The 22048-nt window shown below is 43.7% G+C and overlaps 1 protein-coding gene across 1 annotated transcript in view; it reads left to right on the plus strand.

The window, feature by feature from the left end:
- Positions 1-22048, plus strand: part of LRRC7 (leucine rich repeat containing 7) — a 231621-nt gene that overhangs the window by 41112 nt on the left and 168461 nt on the right. The window contains exon 2 of the mRNA XM_018576885.1: positions 6535-6635. Within this exon, the coding sequence (XP_018432387.1) occupies positions 6536-6635 (100 nt within the window). The 5' untranslated portion in view covers position 6535. The remainder of the gene's footprint in view (positions 1-6534; positions 6636-22048) is intronic.

The raw sequence follows: 22048 nt of genomic DNA on the forward strand, positions 1-22048 counted from the left end.
CTAGGTTGGCCTTGTGACACGAGAGTCCTCTTCTAACCTTCCCTGGCAATGGTTGGTCTTAAATAATGCAGAGAGCAGTGCTGACAGTGCTGCTCTCTGCATCAAAATATGTGAATACAGGCCCCCCGTGATGAAGGCCCTTAATAGGGCAGATCCATGACACCCTGCACTCACAGAATTTCCTCAGTCCACGGGGTTGAATGATGTTGGTTGTCATACAATTGGAATACTGAGGACATCTCACCTAAAAGGACATCATCATTCACCTAAGACAGCCTGATGTCTACATGCAACCCTAATGGGTGACAGTAGCATGTATGCATTCAGAAACCCATACAAGTTTGACAACCCCATAATTCTGGATACGGGGAAATACATGACTCTACTCTTGCCTTCCACAAGTCTTGTCAGCCTTTTGTGGTCCAGCATAGTACAGCATACCAATAGGAATGAATTGGACTGTCGCGTGCGCAGAGGTAGTTTTCTGGTGGACAATGACCGTATATCAGAGACCGCTAGATTGATGAGAAAACCAGGGTGACCCAAACTTACAAGCCAACCGAACCCAGGACTGCCTGTTTTCTAACAACCAGTGATGCTGTGTCACCTACACAGTGGCATTGGCTACTAAGATGCCAGTGGCTAGGCTGCACAGTGTCATTGGTTGTTATAACACAGGCGGGTGTGCCATAAGAACCAATGCCACTGTTCTTAGCCACCATTGACGGTTTGCCACCCATCCAGCATTATTGGTGGCGCTACTGATGGCCCCATAGCATCATAGGTTGTTATGGTGTGCCCATCTGTATCCCAGCAAACAATGATGCTGTCCGCCCCAGCCGTCTGCCAACCAATGATACTGTGCGGGCCACACAGTGTCATTGAATCCTAGGAAACAGAGGTTTGTCGAACTGGAAACATCTTGGGTTCAGTTTGGAATCATGGTTGCTGAGCAGGCGGACGATTTGGCCGGTTCGCTCGCTTAGCGACCTTGAGTTCGAACCAAACCCAAGATGTCCTCAGTTTGCCAGGTGGGTAAATGATTTAGCTACATCGCCCGCTCTTGGGTATAGTTGGAAGTCATGGTGGACCCCCAACCTGAAGTGCATTCCTAAATGACAACCCATCAATATTACAGTTGTACTTTAAATCTTTATTCTAAAACAAAACTCACTGTATGTTAGCAGAAGTTGGCTTTCAATGTTTTCTCTTGCTAAAAAGGTGAGTAAGGTATACCTTTGTTATTTTTGCATCTAGACCGAGACAAGTGCTTACAGTGGTAGCCCTTCTGCAAGGGTTAAAAAAAAAAAGTTGTGCCCAGAGTTCTTTTTTAAAAATCCTTCAGAATTAAATGTCCATCTGGGATTAGTCTGTTCACAGGGTGACAACGCTGCTGTGCGTTTTTGCCTGCAGAACAAACGGCGTTGTCACCCTGTTACAGGAAATGTAAAAATAACAGATATACCTACAGGATCAACAGGTGACGAAACTACAGTTTGTTATGGAGGAATCAGGAAGACAAAACCTGCCGTGTTAATGCTGCTGATACACTTTATTGTATATCTGAAATGTTTTTATTTCGCCCGGATTTCCACTTTAATTACTCCAAACTTTGACTGACAGACTGCAAACAAGTTTCTTTTATCTGAGTACTCAGCCGATGCATGTCCTAGCTCTTCCTTTTTTTTTGGGAGAGGGGGATTTACTTTAAGCGTTTTGAAGCGACTTTGTTCCCCCTGCTTTGTATGAGGATAAAGCAGACGTAATATCCTCAGCAAACAAGCCCAGCATCACACGTTTGGCCGCCTCGCACGCCTCTCCCCGCTGTAAGCATGTTTGCCGTTCCGTGATCTGTAGTGCAGCTGGCCCTCTGATGTTGGCAAGCGTTTTCAAAGCAGCTTTGCCAGCCCCAAGTCTCCGAGCTCAAAGAGGTATGTAAATGATTTTCCTGGCACTCTCCAAATGCTCATTCATCTCCCTCCTGCGGGACACTCCGCTACCCTCTCCGCGTCTTAATAAAAAAAAAATATCAACAATTGCAAGACGCGCGTCTCGGAAATATTATTAATTTCGAAGGACGCCGTCGTTCCCTTTTCCCCGAAATAGCTTTAAGTGAAATTGTAAAACTTGGAGGATGAAACGAAAGTCCATCTTGGGATTAATGCAGCTCGGTGTTCATGCGCGCATACGCTGCTTGCATTAAAAGCGCATATAATCATGCAAGTACCTGAATCTGACTCGTCATCAGCCTCTTGTAAAGCAGAGCTCAGACCAGGGGAGGTAGAAGCAGCACAGGGAGCCAGACAGTTGTGTTGCGCTGGTTATGTGCTAACAAAGAGCATGCTGTTAGGAGGAGAAAGCAGAGAGATGAGTTTATCAATCTGCTGCCCGTCCATTTACAGTCCAATCACAGGCTGGTGGAGGGACATGACCTGTGAGTGCGAATTAAAAAAAATAGGTCTCCCGCCCTGCCAGACAGGGCTGTCTGACGGTCACAGCTGAGTAAATCTTAGAACTGGATGGACAGAAATACGAGCTGTAGCTCACGATATTCTGAGCTTGGGGTCACGGGAGGGCGCTAGTTTATGTCCTCCTGTGACCCTTAAGAGAACTATGGGGAAAAACACTTACCCCATAGTTCTCTTTTAAGCTCAAGTGAAGGAGGATTCCCGACCCCCGAAATATGTTGGCTGTGCACATCATTTTGTCACCATTTGTGAACCCAGTAAAGGTTTTTTTGGACTCTGGAGATGATTAGCTGGTGCTCATTTTTTAGTCTTCATTCATCTGTACAGTGTATTGAGCACATGGAGTGTCTAGCATTACATGTCGGTAGAGCAGATGTCTACGGAGAACAGACAGTTTTTACTGTAAAAGCTAACACTTTTTAGGAGCTGCTCTTCATTTGACATATAGTAACATCAAGACTGGACAAATCCCAGGAGCTAAGTAGCCAATGCTCCTTACAAAATTACAGCTGGTGCTTCAAAAAGTTGCAAAGTGCCAGCATATAAGGATGGGCTCGGGCCTATTCGCTCGGGCCTATTCGATGTGATGCATTCTCCATTTCTCAACACTACATATCCCAACATGCCTTGCTTCCAGCAATCAATGAAAATGTTACATTGTTAAGATGTTGAGTTGGAATTCAAATGGCAGGCTCTGTGAGAATGGTGACATCAAGGAAGTGCATATTCGCAGGGCTGAGTGAAATGGTGTCAGTGCATTGAGGAAGTACATTTTATGGACATCTTTAGTTTACAAACTTCTAGATAGATATCGTTATTAGGAGTGAGATAGAACTGAAATTGAATATAGAAATACAGATTTATTTTTCGTTTTTGAACATTGCGGCCCACACCCTGGTGACACCATTGGAGGGGTGAGACCAAAATGACTAACAATTTGGTGTCACCCCCTCTGTAAAGTTGCTAGAGAAAGGAGGGGACCCGACGGGGGGACATTATCCCACTCTCTCTGCCATGGAACACCAGAGTCCATCACCAAGATGGCCACCCGGTACCCATTCCGGGTCACACCTTGCCTTTAGCTTTTTCTAGTTGTCAATGGAGGTGGCTTCTAAAAATGTCCTGCTGGCTCAAGGATTGGACATACTGTATACATTTGATTTGATGATGCAATGATTTGATTCTAAGCATGGTATTTGTTTGAGATGTGAGTGTGCGGGATTTAGACTGAGTAACTATATACTGTATGTTGGCCTATTCTTTGCCCAGAGCCAGTGGCAGAAATTAATAAGGTCACTGGAAAATTCAGATTTTTCTTTACTGGTTGAATTGGAACATTCTTAGCGATTCATAAGGCTGTTCGGCTGCTCTCAGGGTGACGGATCTTCTCAATGCCCCCCTTAGCTCTACAGGTTGCTTCCTGTTCAGCTTTTCTGCTTTCTGTGACACCGTCCTGCCCATTGGACAGAGATTATTATTATTATTAATATTATTTAGGATTTATATAGCTCCAACAGTTTGTGCAGCACTCTATAATATAAGGAAGACATTACAGTTACAATACAATTCAAGACGAGGGCCCTGCCCGTGAGAGCTTACAATCTAAATAATCATGCATTGCATGAGCTAGCTGGAGGTGGAAAGGTGACACAGGAAGTGGCAAAACTGAACCAGGAAATAAGTGTAATAAGTCACCTGTCTGCTTGTGATGGGAAGGGAGGGGGGACAGTTGTCGGAATCTCAAGAATGGCTGAAGAGATTTACAATTTCTTGGCAGTCAATACGCTTCACAGTTATGTGTTACAACATGAGCTTGAGTTCTTCTTAGATCCTCACTCATTTATGTATTGCAGTTATAATTAATTTCAGGTTGTAATGGAGTTTGATGCTGCTTACAGTGATGTTTTCAAGTGCCGAAGCAAGCTCTTCCTCAGCCAAGTCTGCTTGTCCTGTCATGACATTAGGCAAACAATATGGAGTCACTCAGGTCAAGGTGCGGCCTTCAAACATACTGTAGCGCTTTGTAAGGACCAAGAACAGTGTTAACCTCACTTACTCCTGTCCCTTATGTTCTCAGTTCAGTTACAGTAAATGTTCATTTCCATAATAGAATCTTGTCCAAACCAATTCATAATTCGTTTTGTATATACCTATCAGTAACTGTGACTTTTCAGGTGCTATGTCAATAATCCAGATCCATCACATTATTTGAAATATATTTCTATTTTAATTAATAAAAAGTGAAAAGGAAAATATTAAGTCACACACAAAGGCACCACAAGTCTCTAAAAACAGATAAGACGTAGTGTTTGAGTATTACCAAGGTATACATGTTGTTATTACCAAAATCCCTCCATTTAATCCAGAGAAACATAAGGGGTTATTCCCAATGCTGCCGAAGGCAACTGAATGAATAAAGGTGCCCATACACCTGCCGATTATCGTACGATAATCGGCAGGTGTATGGAAGGTGTGCGACCGTTTCTACTGTGGGGTCGCACGTCTTTTGTCTTCCGAGTACGCTGGAAAACCTGCCGAAATTCGTACGATTTTCGGCGGGTTGGTGGCGTGCTCAGAAGACAAATGCCAAACGGGTCGGTGTGCGCAAGCGCACACTCCCCGCTCAGCATTGCAGTCATCGGAAGCCCTCCCCCCAGCGGGGCGTGCTTGCGATAATCGCAAGTACGATCTGCCTGTCCAAAATGGGCAGATCATACAAGCTTTTAATTACCTTACAACCATCGCACGTTGAAAGTCATGCGATGGTTGTAAGGTGTATGGCCAGCTTAACTGAGCCGAAGCCTCTTCAGCTATTCACTGCAGCCGTGTATGGCTATTTTTAGCCGTACAACGGCAGCATTCGGCTCACTTCCTCTCTCTTTGGCTCAGCCGAACAGCCTCAGCACGTTCGGACGAAACGAAGGAAGAGCTATACTGTATATAGTGTATATGTATGTATACAGTATATATATATATATATATATATATATATATATATATATATACATAAAATATATATATATACAGCTTATATACAGTATATTTTATAACATAAACCTGTTTTTTGGGGGGCATAATAGGATCATCTATTTTTATGGATCACCATATCATTTTTTTATGACATCATCTTTGGGTTTGAGCACAAATGATCAATAAAGGAGGACTCCATTCATGATCATTATGGCCGGTCAATATACATAATATCAGATTTGTCACACTTTTCTTCTGTTTCTGCTTGTGAGTGGCAGCAGTACCTACAATGAATGCAGCAAACTCCCTTCACAGCAGCTGAGAGCGGCCTCCTGCAATCAAGGTAAGAGTATAGAGGAGGAGGCAATGCTGGATCAGACTGAATTGTGTGTATTGGTAAGTACATTTTCCAGAATTCACAGAATCAGAATGTTGGCTTTGTTTCCTGCTACAGGCCAAACACCTTATGCAATATTGCCTTTTGTTTCCTCAGGAGGTACATCCAAAAATAAAAACAAAAAAAAACCAGACAGGGGTAAATAGAAGTTCAGATTTTTTATTTTCATTTGTGTTGCCTGGAGTTCTCCCTTAAGTCACGAATGACCAAACTGCGAGGCTATACAGTATGTACCTGCGTGTAGAAGGGGTTTATTTTAAAGTGGAACTCCATCCACAACCTGTTGTGTGGATAGAGTGGGGACGTGTTAGATGCTCTGTTGAGTTATTCTTGTTGTCTGTGTCCCCAGTGGGTAGATTCTCCTCACTTCCTGCCTAGGTGGTACCCAAGGAACTGCTGTGAGCTGTTTTCTCTCGATGGAGTGCACTTTACATCTTGAGAATCTAAAGTGGGGGCAATGATGCTGTCACCAGTCCTTAGTGGCAATGTCCTGATTTTTATCCAAGGTAGGGAATAAGGAGAAATCTCCCCAGTAGTTGCATTAAAAAGTGGTTTAGCTCTTCCCCATTCTAACCAAAAATAGAGTTTTGTGTGGAGTTCAGCTATAAGGTTTGGAGGAGTGGGGTGCATAGTTTTGTCTGCAGAGCGCTCAGTTTTGCTGGACACTGACTGATGTGAGGTGGTCTGCATCTCTTGCAGAATGGAGAACCTCAGGATGTGTAAAGATCCTGCACCATACCAGGGAAACCCGGCCGTGCAAGGGATGCTCGCCCCAATGAAGAAGAGGCCGGAAGAAGAGAGTAAGTTGGCCTCAACGCTAACAACTTTTTCCCCTTTAATGCTGTTTTGCTTCCTATTCCTTACTTTTGCTGACCGAGCAGATTCACCATCTTTAAAAGGAGGTTTGGAAGAGCAATTATAAAGGTTGTGGCTTTATAAAAAAAATCTTCAGTCATTTTTAAGGTTCATGACTTCTTAAAGCTGAACTCCAGGCATCTAAAGAAGACTTTGCTTTGACATTCAGTACCTGCCCTTCCATGACGAATAGATTTAGTACAAACTAAAGATGTGCAAATGCACTATATAACCAAAAGTTTGTGACCGTCATGTCTACGGTATATGAGCTTGTTGGAGATCTTGTCCCAAAACCATGGGCATTGATCTGGAGCAGGCCACCCTTTGTGAATAGACCGGACTGCACTCTTCTGGGAAGGCTTTCCACAAGATTTTAGAGTGTGTCTGTGGGAAATTTGTCCCATTCGGCCAAAAGAACATATGTGAGGTCAGGTACTGATGTTAAACCAGAAGACCTGGCTCACCATTGGTGTTCCAATTCATTCCAAAGGTGCTCAGTAGGGTTCGGTTCAGGTACTGATGTTGGATGAGAAGACCTGGCTTGCCATTAGTGTTCCAATTAATCCCAAAGGTGTTCAGGACAGGTATTGATGTTGGATAAGAAGACCTGGCTAGGGTTTGAGGTCAGGGTTCTGTGAAGGCCACCACAGTTCCTCCACACCAAACTCATCAAGCCTTGTCTTTATGGAGCTGGTTTTGTGTACAGGGGTACCGTCATGTTGGAACAGAAAAGGGCCTTCACCAGACTGTCACCATAAAGTTGGAAGCTTACAATTGTCTAAAATATCTTCATAAACTAATGTCTGTCAATGGACATTGCATGGCTATGTGCTTGACTTTATGCACCAGTTATATTTCTATGTGTAATGTAATTTATTACATTATGTTATGCGTAAAAAAGCCCCTTATCAACTCTTAGTGAACCCTATTTTTCTTCATTAAATTCGTCATTCCTTTTTTTACTATTTCTTAATTTTTTTACTGTGTAAACTTTTTAAGTTTACGTTTGTTCGTGTTTGTAATGCCAAATGAAAAAAACAAACATTATTTTAGCTCTTTTATAAAAGGGACAAGTCGCTGAATAAAATTTGTAGTTGACTCTAATTATTCTTTTTTACCCTAAAAGCAAACTTGTGGTTAGCCCTTAAAGGAGACGTATTGGGGGAGTACAACACACTCTTAGAGCCGGTGTGTGACACTGCAGCTGTCACATATAGATCTATAGGCTCTATAGATCGAGAGCTGAACGATCACATACCACTGATCATTCAGCTCACAGTCTTCTATATGCAGACAGTCACCGCTCCCCGCAGGATTTTCCACCCTCCCCTCTCTGTTCCTCCTGTGCTCATTGGAGGGAAAGACAGGGGAAGGGGCAGGCACAGCTGGCTCTGGCTCTAGAGAGGCAGAGCCAGCTGTCAATCAGGCAGAGTGATGAATTCTGACAATATTGTCGGGATCCTTCCATGCTGCAGTACGGCTCTCATTCATTCCCTTTCGCTGTTTTTGTAATTCATGTTAGTTTTGGTAGTGCTGAATGAAAGCGCTCAGGTTGGGATGGGGATGGGTTAGACATTGGCATCCTCATCACAGGTGCCAGAGGACTGAACCCACTGAACCCTGGGTCGCGACCCACTTTTGGTTTAAGACCCACCAGTTGGGTGGGTCAACTGGGTGGGTTAACTGGTGGGTCTTGACCCAAAAGTGAGTCACGACCCCGGTTTCAGTGGGTTGCCTCGTGCCTTTCACTTTTTTAGGTGAGGGGCTCCTCAGCCTCCCCATAGCGCAGCACTGTCAGTTCTCACGTCAAGCAGCCATTCAAAATATGTTGCCCGGTGCCGAGTGTCAGCTTGAGGTGGGATGAGGCTATGGCCGCGTGGGAGCTCCATCCATACATGCATCGCTGCAGCTTCCTCACGTGCCCTGTAGAGGTTCCTGGACCAGAGTGATGTCACATTCTGGCTCCCAGCACCTCTACAGGGCACGCAAGGGAGCTGTACAAGCAATGCACATTGGGATGCACAAGGCTCTCCTTATAGCAGCAAAGATTGGCGGCTCTGGCAGTTGAATATTCAGTTTTCATTGCAGTGTGAACTTTATTTCACATATTTATTATAGTCTCTTTAAAACAGGTCAGTTATAAAATCTGAATTGTAGCTGGCTGATTCTATTTTTCCATCAGTCACCAAGGTTAGATTACTAATTAGAGTAAATTAATATGGATTCCACTGGATATTTGCGAGAACCGTTTATCCGCACCCGTAATTGGCACTATATATTTCTCTTTATTTCAAGCCGCGTTCAAATTAAATTTCTTGGATTAATTACCTACATCCAATGCGATGTGACCAGATGGTCCTGTTTGCAGCACTCCTTTGTCAAAGGGGCGATTTCACTGAAGGATGGAGCATGCCAAGAGTTTGCTAGTCGTCAATCACTGGAGCCTTTTTTTTTTTATCCGATTAACCGATTAATCGAACTTAATAATCGGCCAACTAATCGATTATGAAAATAATCGTTAGCTGCAGCCCTACTCATGTTAAAGGTACATCAAAACTTTTTGGGAACTCCCATATGTAGAATAGTTCAGCTGCGTTTGCAGATGGCCGGTTTATCCATTTACCTAATTGTCAGAGCTTTTTCTTCAGGGTATATTAGGTTCATCCATTGATAAGTCTATTTTATTAGACAGCATTCTACAAAACAAAGTATTCTATAGCAACTAATCAGTAATCGTCTTTCATTGTTGTGAATACCCTGGACTAGCAAAAGCTGAACTCTGGGATAAGCAAATATTGTCTGAATACAAGAGTCATGTGTATCCTACCTTGAATCTCAGTGAGCTTTGTGTATTTCTTCCAGATCTGTGCAGTAGTCCAGTGTGAGACTCGGGGCTTCCTGTAATAAAGACCGGTCACTGCTGCTCTGTCTCCTTGTGCAGGGTGACTGGTCTTGTCTCCCCCCCCTCCTGTAATAAAGACTGCTCACTGCTGCTCTCTCGCCTCGTGCAGGGTGACTGGTCTTGTCTCTGCTCCCTCCTGTAGTTTTCAGCCAGTAGTGAGTGGGACCTGCTTCGTCCCTCCTACCGCTCTGCTCTCTGCACAGGTTATGCACAGCACAGAGAGGATGTCACAAGGCCATAACTAGGTGTGCATGTTTTATGTTACACCCTCAGTATAGGTATAACTTGAAACACGATCCTAAAAAGTGGAATTATTCTTTGTTTGGTGTTCAGGTTGAAACGTGATTGGTTGCTTTGAGTTCAGCATTGCCCTCTCATGGCTCCTTGCTCTATCCCAGGGGTAGGCAAACTTCGGAGCTCCAGCCGTGGTGCAAATACACGCCCCAATAGGCATTGCAAGACTCTGACAGCCACGGGCATGACTCCTAGAGTCAAAGACATGATGGGATTTGCAGTTTCAGCACAGCTGGAGGGCCGGAGTTTGCCTACCCCTGCTCTATCCTACTTGCACGTCGGTTTGACTCTGTAACAAAAGGGTTAAATCAGGCTTTACCAAGCACTGTTATGTAATCCTTGCAGAATTGCCATTTACACCTTCTGACATGCTGTTAGCAATACACATACCGCCATACATAAATATGCATAAATGACGTTACTTAGCTTAGGGTGTGTGATGGTAATTACAGCTGATGATGAAGGTAACTGGTTACAGATGGTGACAGCAGAAGTAGCAGTATTAAGGTGCCCATACACTGCACGATTATCGTACGATAATCGTATGCGATCGGGTTTTCGTACGATAATCGAGCAGTGTGAACAGAGACGTGCGACCGTTTCTACTGTACGGTCGCACGTCTTCTGTCGAACCAGCATGTTCGAAAACCAGCAGGGAATCGTACGATTCTCGGCTGGTTAGAACGGTGCTCGGAAGACAAATGCTGAACGGGCCGGTGTGCGCACGCGCACACTGCCCGTTCAGCATTGCGGTCATCGGAAGCCCGCCCCTCAGGGGGGCGGGCTTGCGATGATCGAGAGTGCGATCTGCCTGTCCAAGATAGGCAGATCGTAAGTTTTTTTAATCCCTTTACAACCATCGCAAGACTAAAGTCTTGCGATGGTTGTAGAGTGTATGGCCACCTTAAGCATCAATCCCTTCCAGTCGGGGGCCCTGTGATCTCTGGTGTGTCACACTTTAATGATTCTCAATTTAATAGTCAAATGACACTCTAGGGCCTATTTATAAAAATGTACCTCTTCTCAGTCTGCTGTAGTTTGAATACATTGAAGGTCATTGTGTCTTAATCTCCACTGTATTTATATAATAAAGTAATTGTGCTGAATTGTGATAGGTTATGGTGTTTTACCATTTTAAGATCTAAAGCAGCTTCATCCAATGACCTTGGCCAACCCCGCTTCGTGTGTGTTTGGGAGCACTGACATTGGCTCCTGTGTGAATGATGTGTGCAAACAGTGGCTGCAGACTTTATCCATAAATACACGTTTGTGGACACCTGACCATCATGTCTACAATATGACCAGAAGTATGTGGACATTGACACTGATAGAGTGCAGATGTGTCCAGTGAATGGACCTGTTAATGCTACAGGATACGAAGACACTTTAGACCAGGGGTGGGTAACGCCGGTCCTCCAGTTGTGCTTAACTACAAATACCAACATCAGTGGCGTCACAAGGGGGGTGCAGGGGGTGTGGTCCGCACCCGGGTGACACTATTGGAGGGGTGACACCAAAATGACTGACAGTCAGTTTGGTGTCACCCCCTCTAAAAAGTCGGGCACTCGGTCATGGACGTGTAACTGTTAGTCTTATGGGACTTGTAGTTACAATACAGCTGGAGGACCACAGTTGCCCACCCCTGCTTTAGACAAATGCATGCTTCCAACCTTATGGTAACAGTCTGGTGAGGGCCCTTTTCTGTTCCAGCATTCCTACAGGCACACTCCAATATCTTGTGGAAAGCCTTCCTAGAAGAGTGGAGGCTGTTCTAGCTGCAAAGAGAAGGGGCAAATCCATATGAACGGCCATGGTTTTGGAATGGGATGTCCAACAAGCTCATAGAGGTGTGATGGTCACTGCACATAGCCTTGATCTGAACCCTACTGAATTAATTTGGGATGACTTGGAACACTGATTGTGAGCCAGATATTTTTATCCAACATCAGTACCTGACCTCACAAATGTTCTTTTTTGGCTAAATAGTCACAAATTCCCACAGACACACTCCAAAATCTTATGGAAAAGCTTTCCCAGAAGAGTGGAGGCTGATATAGGCACAAAGGGAAGGGGGCAACTTCATAAAGATGGACATAGTTTGGAATTGAATGTCCAACAATCTCATAGAGGTGTGATGGTCAGTGCGCAGAGCCTACTGAACACCTTTGGGATGAATTGGAATGCGGATTGTGAATCAAGTCTTCTCCTCCAACATCAGTACCTTACCTCACAAATGTTCTTTTGGGTGAATAGGCACAAATTCCTCCAGACACACTCTAAAATCTTGAAAAGCCATCCCAAAAGAGTGGAAGCTGTTATAGCAACATGCTGGACCCAACTCCTCTATTATCATCCACAGTTTTAGACTACAATATTAAACAAGCTCATATAGGTGTGATGGTCAAGTATCCACAAACGTTTAAAAATATAGTATACATTGTAACAATATTGTCACATTCTATTGTGTTGTGGGATTATCTGAAGATCAAAGAGTTGCCCTTTGATCCGATATTGTCAGCTTCAACAACCTTAAATAGAGATGAGTGCCTCCTGCACACTATACAGCGTTGTGACCAATGTAGATAAGATAGGTGCTCAAAGTGACCACCATGGGTGGGGCTGTACAGAACCTCAGAGATGTGAAGGTCAGCGCATCGCCTTGAGGAAGGTACCCTGTGTAGCCCCAAAATGTTGGCACTTTGGACCTATGTAACGTTATTTGCAGTAAACAATATTTGAGTGTGTTGGTAACCTATCTTCACATCCCTGCTGACCACCAGGGATCGTCCTCACTTTGGTGGGATCTCCTCTCACTTCCTGCTGTGGCTATCGGACAGGAAGTGAAATCGCCCCAATGGCAAAAAAGTTGATAGGGGTTATAACCCTAAAAATATTACTATAGATCACCGACAGGCATTCCAAGCTTGATAGGTTGTTTCTCAGCTCAAACCTAAAAACAATGGTATTAATAGAATTGGTTGATAAGTGACTACACACTGCTTTTTATCAACCACTAAACCTCAATTGAAGGCTAAAAAGCTAAGTCAAGAGGAACCTGATTATTCTAACCTTATTTAGAATTATAAACAGTAAAAGCTTTAGTGATGCCGGTTATAATTGCTCAGGAGACTCAGTCTAAATTTGGAATCTCATTAAAGCTTGATAGTCATTCAGAAGGCTTGCTGGAAGTGTGCAAACTGTGCTCACATATTCCTGTTTTCTAGTTGCCGCTTTATAGCGTACAGCAAAATAATAGACCAGACTGTGAACACGATTAACATGACACTCTTGAAGTCAACATTCCGCTGAAGCGTCGTATTGAGGGACCAGAAAACATTTTCGGCATGCTAGGATGAGGAGGAACGCCTTAAAGGGACACTCCATTTAGAAGTAATACTTTACATATGGGCAGACGTCATTGAGCTCAGCTCATTAAATCCTTATATCTTTGAAGCACTTTTAACACAAAAGAAAACTAATGCAGCCACCACCTCTAAGGACTTGTAATCTTCAAGACATAACATACAGTGACCAGAGGTACACAAACTTAATTAGTTCAATGATTCTGGTTGCAAATCGAATCAAACTGTGATCAGACTGCAATCTCGACTAGAGGAAGCCACAACCATGTGTCAGAGCACGAAAGATGGCTGCGGTTGTGTTCGTCACTCGATGCGGAGTTCGCGACCGGAAGCAACATTTTGCCGAACTTCCTGTTCGCGAACTATTCAGTAACATTCAGTATAACAGAAGCATTCGTGAACCGAGTTACCACTGTATTTGTTTTGGGGTTATATAGATGACCTTGTACCAAGAAACTCAATTTTCAGCTGCAACTACTGTTTTAAGTGGATGTTTCTGTATGTGGATAGGGGTACTGATGCCAGTTAAAGAAAGTTAAAAGTTCTAAAATCTAACTCCTGGAGTATGTTATTTGTTGACTGCTTTAGGGCAGGATCAGCGTATGTCCTATTCGAATGCTTTAAGCTACATGCATATGGCTGGCCAAGCCCGTTTAACCTAAACACCGGCTATTTCTCCCAGCCAGGGAGCCACAGGTGCTGTGCACAGCCTTCCATAGAAGCCAATGACTGTAGGCAACTGTACCCGGGTATTTGCTGGTACTTGTGTACAGCCTCGTATGTGTACAGAAAACCTGCATCCAGGGATTTATGTCAGCACACATATGCACCTGCACAGGAGACCCAGTGTGTACCCGCATACAGCTGCCTACAGCCATTGACTTCTATGGCAGGCTGTACCCAGCACCTGCGGCTCCCTGGACGGGATATACAGGTGAAACTCGAATGATTAGAATATTGTGCAAAGTTCATTTTTTTTCACTAATGCAACTTAAAAGGTGAAACTAATATATGAGAGAGACTCATTACATGCAAAGCAAGATAATTCAAGCCGTGATTTGTCATAATTGTGATGATTATGGCTTACAGCTCATGAAAACCCCAAGAACCCCAAATCCACAACCTCAAAAAAGTAGATTATTACATGCAATCAATAAAACAAGGATTGTACATAGAACAATATCGGACCTCTGAAAAGTACAAGCATGCATATGTACTCAGTACTTGGTTTGGGCCCCTTTTGCAGCACTTACTGCAATTACTTTTGCACGATATTCTAATTATTCGAGTTTCACCTGTATATGTTTACATTGCATGGGTTTAGCCTAGAGTTGCCACCTTTACATTCAGCAAAACCCAAACACTCTAGCGACGTATGGAAACATTTTTGGGAGAATGAATCGCGGCTTATTTATATGTAAATAGCGTCGCTCATTCATAAGTAAATATCACGGTCAAGACTATTTTCAGTGGGGGGCCAGTAGCCCCTATCTTAATTTTGGTTGCCCCTGTTTGCCTGACATTTTGTGTCTGGGTTTCAGCTGCCATGAAACCAGGACACAGCATTCAAAACTCAGACTCTCAGGGTGAATCCCGGACAGGTGGCAACCCTAGCTTAGCCATCTATGTGCATGAAGCCTTAGATGGCCTGCAACTCTCTAGCCGTTGAAGTATTTATAAACCAAATCACTAAAATCTCATTAAAGCTTACTGTATTTTACAATATTTGTACATCTACAGCGTTCATTAAAATAATACCTAGTGATCCTGCCATGAAGGTCCTTGTTCCTGTTATAGGGTGACAACAATCCGTCCCTATCACTCAGTCGTGCTCCTGCGTTGTCACCCTGTCACGTGGGCTTCTGATAGGGACACAACTGGCTGTTTGGCACATGTTATGTAGGCATGGCCCAGTGTTCTCACCATTAGGAAACCCATCCTGAGAAATGCCAGGCAGCCATCATTGGAACCATGCAGCTATCGCTGGCACCATGCAGCCATCCCTGGTGCCATGCAGCCATCAATTGTACCATGCAGCCATCGCTGGTGCCATGCAGCCATAACAGGTATCATGCAGCCACCGCTGGTGCCATATGCAGCTTTCGCTGGTACCATGCAGCCATCGCTGGTACCATGCAGCCACCGCTGGTATCATGCAGCGTTCGCTGGTACCATGCAGCTTTCGCTGGTACCATGCAGCCATCACTGGTACCATGCAGCCACCGCTGGTATCATGCAGCCATCGCTGGTACCATGCAGCCACCGCTGGTATCATGCAGCGTTCGCTGGTACCATGCAGCCATCGCTGGTACCATGCAGCCACCGCTGGTGCCATGGCAGGTATCATGCAGCCATCGCTGGTGCCATGCAGCCAACGCTGGTATCATGCAGCTTTCGCTGGTGCCATGCAGCCACCGCTGGTGCCATGCAGCCATCGCTGGTTTGCATATAGACAGGAAGTGGCTGCAGTTAGGTTGTAAACGTTATTTTTGATACATGAGGCTTGAGCAAACTAAATGTCATACATCTACTTTAAGGTACTATAGGTCCCAGCATGTCTTTCTAGTAACAATATTGTGCAACTCTATTTTACTGCACTAGAACTACAAGTTTGAGTATATTGTTTGCATTGATGGATATTGTGATTCACATGCAATTTGTTGGTTCTTTCTGATGGTTTACTGTGATTACAGCCAAGCGAATAGCCTGAGAGATTCCAATGCTAATAGCTTTGCCCTTTAAAAGAGATGTAGTCTTGTATTTCACATAAGTGATGGTGTTTCCGAACTACAAAAGCAGGTCTGCCTCGAATGATTCTGGCTACGTAATCTATCTCTGTTTATGTATTGGTATTTTGGAGGCAGTCATGGATTTTGCTGCAAACTTGCAAATCTCTTCTAGAACTCCATTGTCTGCACCGCATGTCCTTTCCCACTGTTTGCACGTTCTTTATGTCTTAAAGGCACTTTAAGCAATTTCCTCCGTAGCACACAGATCAGAAGGACTGTTATATGACAATGACCTTGAAGAATAGACAAGGAGGGACGTGCTTAGCTCTTGGCGGGAAGTTGTGTATGATTTACGCCTAACTATAAAGTACAATACATTTGTATGCAAGTTTATCTTTTGTGTGATAAGCAAAGAACTGATACACAAGCACTATGGATTCCATTCAAACACACTGAGCTGGTGTCCTGTGTAAAATTCGGTATTTGGGAATTTTGAATTTTTAGCCTGTTTTGAATTTTGAGCCGGTTTCTGCATTTCCCTGCAGTTGCTCTGCATGTTCAATATGCATACTCTGGGGGGGATTCCACGTGAACAGCCAAAACCCATTGCTTTTTGGATAGAGATAGTCAACAGGAGTCTTCCGCATCTGTAATCTGCAAGCAAGCAAGACCTCTGGAGGACAGACTTAAATTAAAATTTCCCTTCACTCCCTGTCCGAAAGCCACAACAGAAGGTAAGAGGAAATCCCTCCAAAGTAAGGGAAAACCATGGTGGTCAGCAAAACTAGGTTCATTTTAGGGGTTAGACTGTATTTTAAGGGTCAGATGGGGGTAGGATAAGTGTTAGCCCCCATTTATACCAGTGTAGCATATGAACGCATGCAAGATTTTCCACCTATTTATGTTCTGGTGACAACCCAAAATTTGGCATTTTCTTCAAGTCAAAAAGAGAGGGGGAATCTCCTTAAAGGAGAACTATGGGGTTAAGTCTTTTCCCCATAGTTCTCCTTAGGGTAACGGGAGGACACAAACTAGCGTCCTCCCGTCACCCTAGGCTCAGTATATAGGGAGCTGTAGCTCGCGGTATACTGAGATGCCGCAGCTGAAGCGGATTCCGACAATTATGTCTGGATCCGCCCAGCTGCGTGACTGACAGCTGGCTCTGCCTATCTAGAGGCAGAGCCAGCTGTACCCGCCCCCTCCCCCGTCCGTTCCGCCAGTCAGCGCTGGTGGATTGGAGCGGGGAGGGGGGAATCCAGCCCCTCCCCTGTCACGACAGAGAGCTGTGACAGGATCGAGAGGGGAGCGAACGCTGGTATGTGTTCGCTCACCTCCCGATCTACTAAGCCGACCTGTGAAAGTCTCATTGTCACAGGTCGGCTAGAACTATGAGGTGAGTGAAAACCACTCATCTCATAGTTCTCCTTTAACAGGGACCCAGACAGCAAAAAATAAAATACCTGACAGGGGTTCTAATCTCTTTCCACTCGATCAAAAATAAAAAAAAAGTCTTGGCTTCAGTTGCCCTTTAAGTACAACATTTTAGGGATTAGGAGTAAGATTAAGGACGGGGTCCAGGTTTTGGGGGTTACGTATTAGGTTCATTTTTGGTTTTAGTTAAGTGTTCATTATAAGGGTTGGATTAGGGGTTACATATTGGGCGCAGTTGAGGGTTAAGATTAGCAGTTACATTTTAGGGTTATGCTAATGATTAAATGTTATCTGTTGGGGGAAGTTAGCTGTTAAGGTTCATTTTAGGGGTCAGGCTCTATTTTACTGGTCAGATGGGGTAAGGTAAATGTTAGCCCCCATTCATACCAGTGTAGATGATATGTGTTGGAGGAAGTTAGGGGTTAAGGTTCATTTTAGGGGTTAGGCTATATTTTAGGGGTCAGGTGGGGGTAGGGTATGTGTTAGCCTCCATTTATACCAGTGTAGATGTTTTGTGTTAGGGGAGGTTAGGGGTTACGGTTAATTTTAGGGGTTAGGCTATACAGTATTTTAGTGATCAGATGGGGTAGGTTAAGTGTTAGCCCTCATTCATACCAGTGCAGATGTTATGTGTTGGGGAAGTTAGCAGTTAAGGTTCATTTTAGGGGTTAGGCTATATTTTAAGGGTCAGGTGGGGCAATGTAAGTGTTAGCCCCCATTCATACCAGTGCAGATGTTATGTGTTAGGTTAAGTGTTAACCCTCATTCATATCAGTGTAGATGTTATGTGTTGGGGAAGTTTGGGGTTAAGGTTCATTTTAGGGGTTAGGCTATATTTTAGGGGTAGGTTAAGCATTAGCCCCATTCATACCAGTGTAGCTGTTATCTGTTTGGGGAAAGTTAGGGGTTAAGGTTCATTTTAGGGGTTATACTATATTTTAGGGGTCAGATGGGGCTAAGTGTTATATCAGTGTAGCATATGAAATGCTGCGATTTTGCATGCAATAAAAAAAATGCAAACGCATTGTGCATGGAGTGCCATTCATTGTTAATGGCACACCAGATGCACAGTTTTTGCATGCAAATATGTGTATCTAAAAATGCAGAAAGCTTGAAGCTAAGAGTGGTCCATGAGCTTCCTTGCCTTGCTTGTCACACATAGGGTGTTGAAATGGATTGGCTGCCCTATGTGCGATGTGTGACAACACAGTATCACGCTTCGGAAGTGTGAATGGAGTATTATGATTTCTCTATGGATTGGATTGAGGTTTGTGGTCACGGTTTTGTGGGAAACAATTTTGTTTTAGTTCCAAACTTTTTATTCCTAATACTACCAGTGCCAGTTTCACGACGCTGAAAATGAATATACCGCAGCAAATTGTTCTGGGTATAATATCAGTTCATTTGCACATCATCAGCATTCCCAGCTTCAGAAACTCAGACAAATGTGTTCTACAATTTATATCCAGCGACCTAAACTGGATCTGCCAGGCTCAAGGCTCAGTCGGGGTTCTTCTTCAAGGTAAACGAAGTGGAGGTTTCCTTAAACTTCTCACCGACCGACAGCCTCACGTTTCCTTTTTACTGTAATGTTTCCTCCTGGTAGAATTTTGTTGCTTCTCATTAAGCGGATAACCTTAAAATCTCTCGCAATCTAATCTGAGATGTTTCTGCCGGACAGTCCAAATTGTTCATTACTGAGGATTTACTCCCCGCGTGGAGGTTTAAAAAGCAGGTCACAATTATGCTGCAGTATCTGGCTGCACGCTGCCCCCGTGAGCCAGTTGGTACCATTCCAGAATACATAATTGATGCTTCGTATCTCTAGGCAAACACAGACCTTGTGTGTGTTCCAACTGGCTGGAAGTCAAAGGCACAGGTGAAAAAAAAAACAACAGAAAAGAACTTTATTTATTATGGTCCCGCAGAGTCTGCAAATGGCTGTTCGCTGACCGGCCAGGGCGACAGTCGGCTGGGACGCCAAGCGTGCTGCGTACCAATCATCTGCTGGGCTGGTGACTCTTGTGTCCTTAGAAAAGGAGAATGACAGTGAGCTTACTGGAACGCCAGACAAATCCCATGGCAGCGCCCTGATTGTGTCATTCCTGGGCGCTGACTTTCCATTTTTAATAGCAAATAAAATTGATCAGTAAACCGCTAATGGAATTCAGGGAACATCGCGGCTGCGTTAAAGCAAACCTGCCCCGAGAGTAATATTAGACCGCCGTCGCTGACCGCCCTTGCAAAATGCTAAAGTCCATTGAAAACCAGCACTCGAAAAGGGTATCAGTCCAGTAATAATAATTTATTCCCAAAAGGGCATTAAAACAGTCATAGGCAGGTAGCGACTAAGGCTTAATTGTTGGGCCGAAATGCGGCAGAAGTTTGTTATTGGCTGTTTTTATGCCTTTTTGGGAATAAATTGATATTATTGGACTGATACCCTTTTCGAGTGCCGGTTTTCAATAATAATAATATCAATTTATTCCCAAAAAGGCATAAAAACAGCCAATAACAAACTTCTGACGCATTTCGGCCCAACAATTAAGCTTTAGTCGCTGCGTGCCTATGACTGTTTTAATGCCCCTTTGGGAATAAATTATTATTACTGGACTGATACCCTTTTCTATGGACTTTGGGATTTAAGGCTTAGAAAAAGGCCTTACCTGGCGCTGAGGTTCCATGGGCGGGAGGAGTTGTGTTAGAGGTGAGTCGCTCCATTTCTGCCTAATATCAGTTACCCTTAGAAAATGCCACTTGCTTGGATTTAGCACGCGTTGCTTGGGGTCATTAGTTTGGGGCTGATTATTGAAGGCAATTAGGCTGTTCACTTTGCAAAGGAATTTTCCCTTAAAGGGTACCTGTGGTCCAAAACTAAAAATAAATCTGTATTTCTGTATTGAATTTCCATAAGTTCTATCACACTCCTAATAACCATATACATCTAGAAGTTTGTAAACTTGCTTAGTGAAGGTGCCCATAACATGGACTGCACAATGCAGTGACACAATTTCACTCAGCTCAGTGAATATGCACTTCCTGGTGTCACCTCTGTAAGCCTGCCATCCAAACTACAGTTCAACAACTGAATGTAACATTATCATTGCTTGCTTGAAGCAATGCATTATGGGATATGTAGTCTTGGGAAATCAAAGTCACATCAAGCAGCAGTGAAAGAGATGGAAAGCACACTGGGAATCCAGGAAGTTGATGAATGTGATGGGCAGACGGAAGGCAGCACTCACTACATAAAAGGGATTTTTTCAAGAAAGCTTTGATTGCATTATCAAAAACAACTCTCGTATGTATTCCTATTACAATGCTGATGTTATAACAGGAGAGTCTATGTTGGGACTTTACAACTCCTTTAACATGTGGTGCAAATTCACTTTGCAAAGAATACCCAGTCATTACAAGGTAAAAAAAAAAAAGTTATTTTTGCTTCCACATGATTGGATGATGAAAGTCTGCAGGGTTTCACTTCATTCACTAAGCTAAGTGAAAATCCCCTTGCAAAATGAGCAGCCTACTTGCCTTTCGTAAATCAGTCCTATTGAGTCCATAAGACAGAAGTGTGAAGAGTTCATTTGATGCATCTTTGTTCTTGGGCCAGTGACAGAGAAGGTATTGAATACAAAGGTGTTTAGTAGGGTTGAGGTCAGGGCTCTGTGAAGGTCACTACTTCCTCCACACCAAACTCATCAAACATGTCTATGTGGGAACCCATTCCAATTCATCCCAAAGTTGTTCTGTACGATTGAGGTCAGGGCTCTGTGAAGGTCACTCTACTTCCTCCACACCAAACTTATCAAACCATGTCTTTATGGAAACCCATTCCACTTCATCCCAAAGGTATTCTGTAGAGTTAAGGTCAGGGCTCTGTAAAGGACAATCAGGTTCATCCACACCAAACTCATCAAATCATGTCTTTATGGAGTTGACTTTGTGCAGTCATGCTGTAAGAGAAAGGTTCTTCTCCACAAGGTTGGAAGAAGACAATTGTCTAAAATGTCTTTGTAAGCTGAAATATTAACAGTACATTTACTGGAGACACCTTAAATAGATTCTGTCACCAACATAAAAATGCAGGTAAAAGCACAAACAAATTCAAGTAAATGTTTATTTACAACATTTTCCTTTAAACTTATTTTGTATTGTGTGCCCCTTTGCTAGCAAAATTGACTACTTCAGGAAGTCAATTCCCTAGCACAATCCCCTCACTTCTTGGACGTCCTAGCACTTCCGCTTCTGAGAGTGACTAATGGCTCTCTGTGCTGATCCAGCTCCAATGTCCCTCCCTTTGTTGCTGCATAAGAAGATTGGAAGCCTTGAACTGTGTCTCATTGTTGCTACTGGAGGTTCAGTGAGTATCTGGGTGCAGAAAAAGGACAAATCACTGATAGGAATGCTGGGGGGTTATTACTACAGTTGCTTTTAGGATCTCCTAAAACCTAAACACCTAATGTTATACAGACACTGGGCCTTCCCATGGTCTTCTGATGTTGTGCAAACACTGGGCCTTCATTCATATGGTCTTCTAATGTTTTGCAGACACTGGGCCTTCATTCATATGGTCTTCTAATGTTTTGCAGACACTGAGCCTTCATATGGTCTTCTGATATTGTGTAGACTCCGGTCCT

This window comes from Nanorana parkeri, unplaced genomic scaffold, assembly GCF_000935625.1.
Source record: "Nanorana parkeri isolate BGI_ZX_2015 unplaced genomic scaffold, ASM93562v1 scaffold79, whole genome shotgun sequence".
Lineage (NCBI taxonomy): Eukaryota > Metazoa > Chordata > Amphibia > Anura > Dicroglossidae > Nanorana > Nanorana parkeri.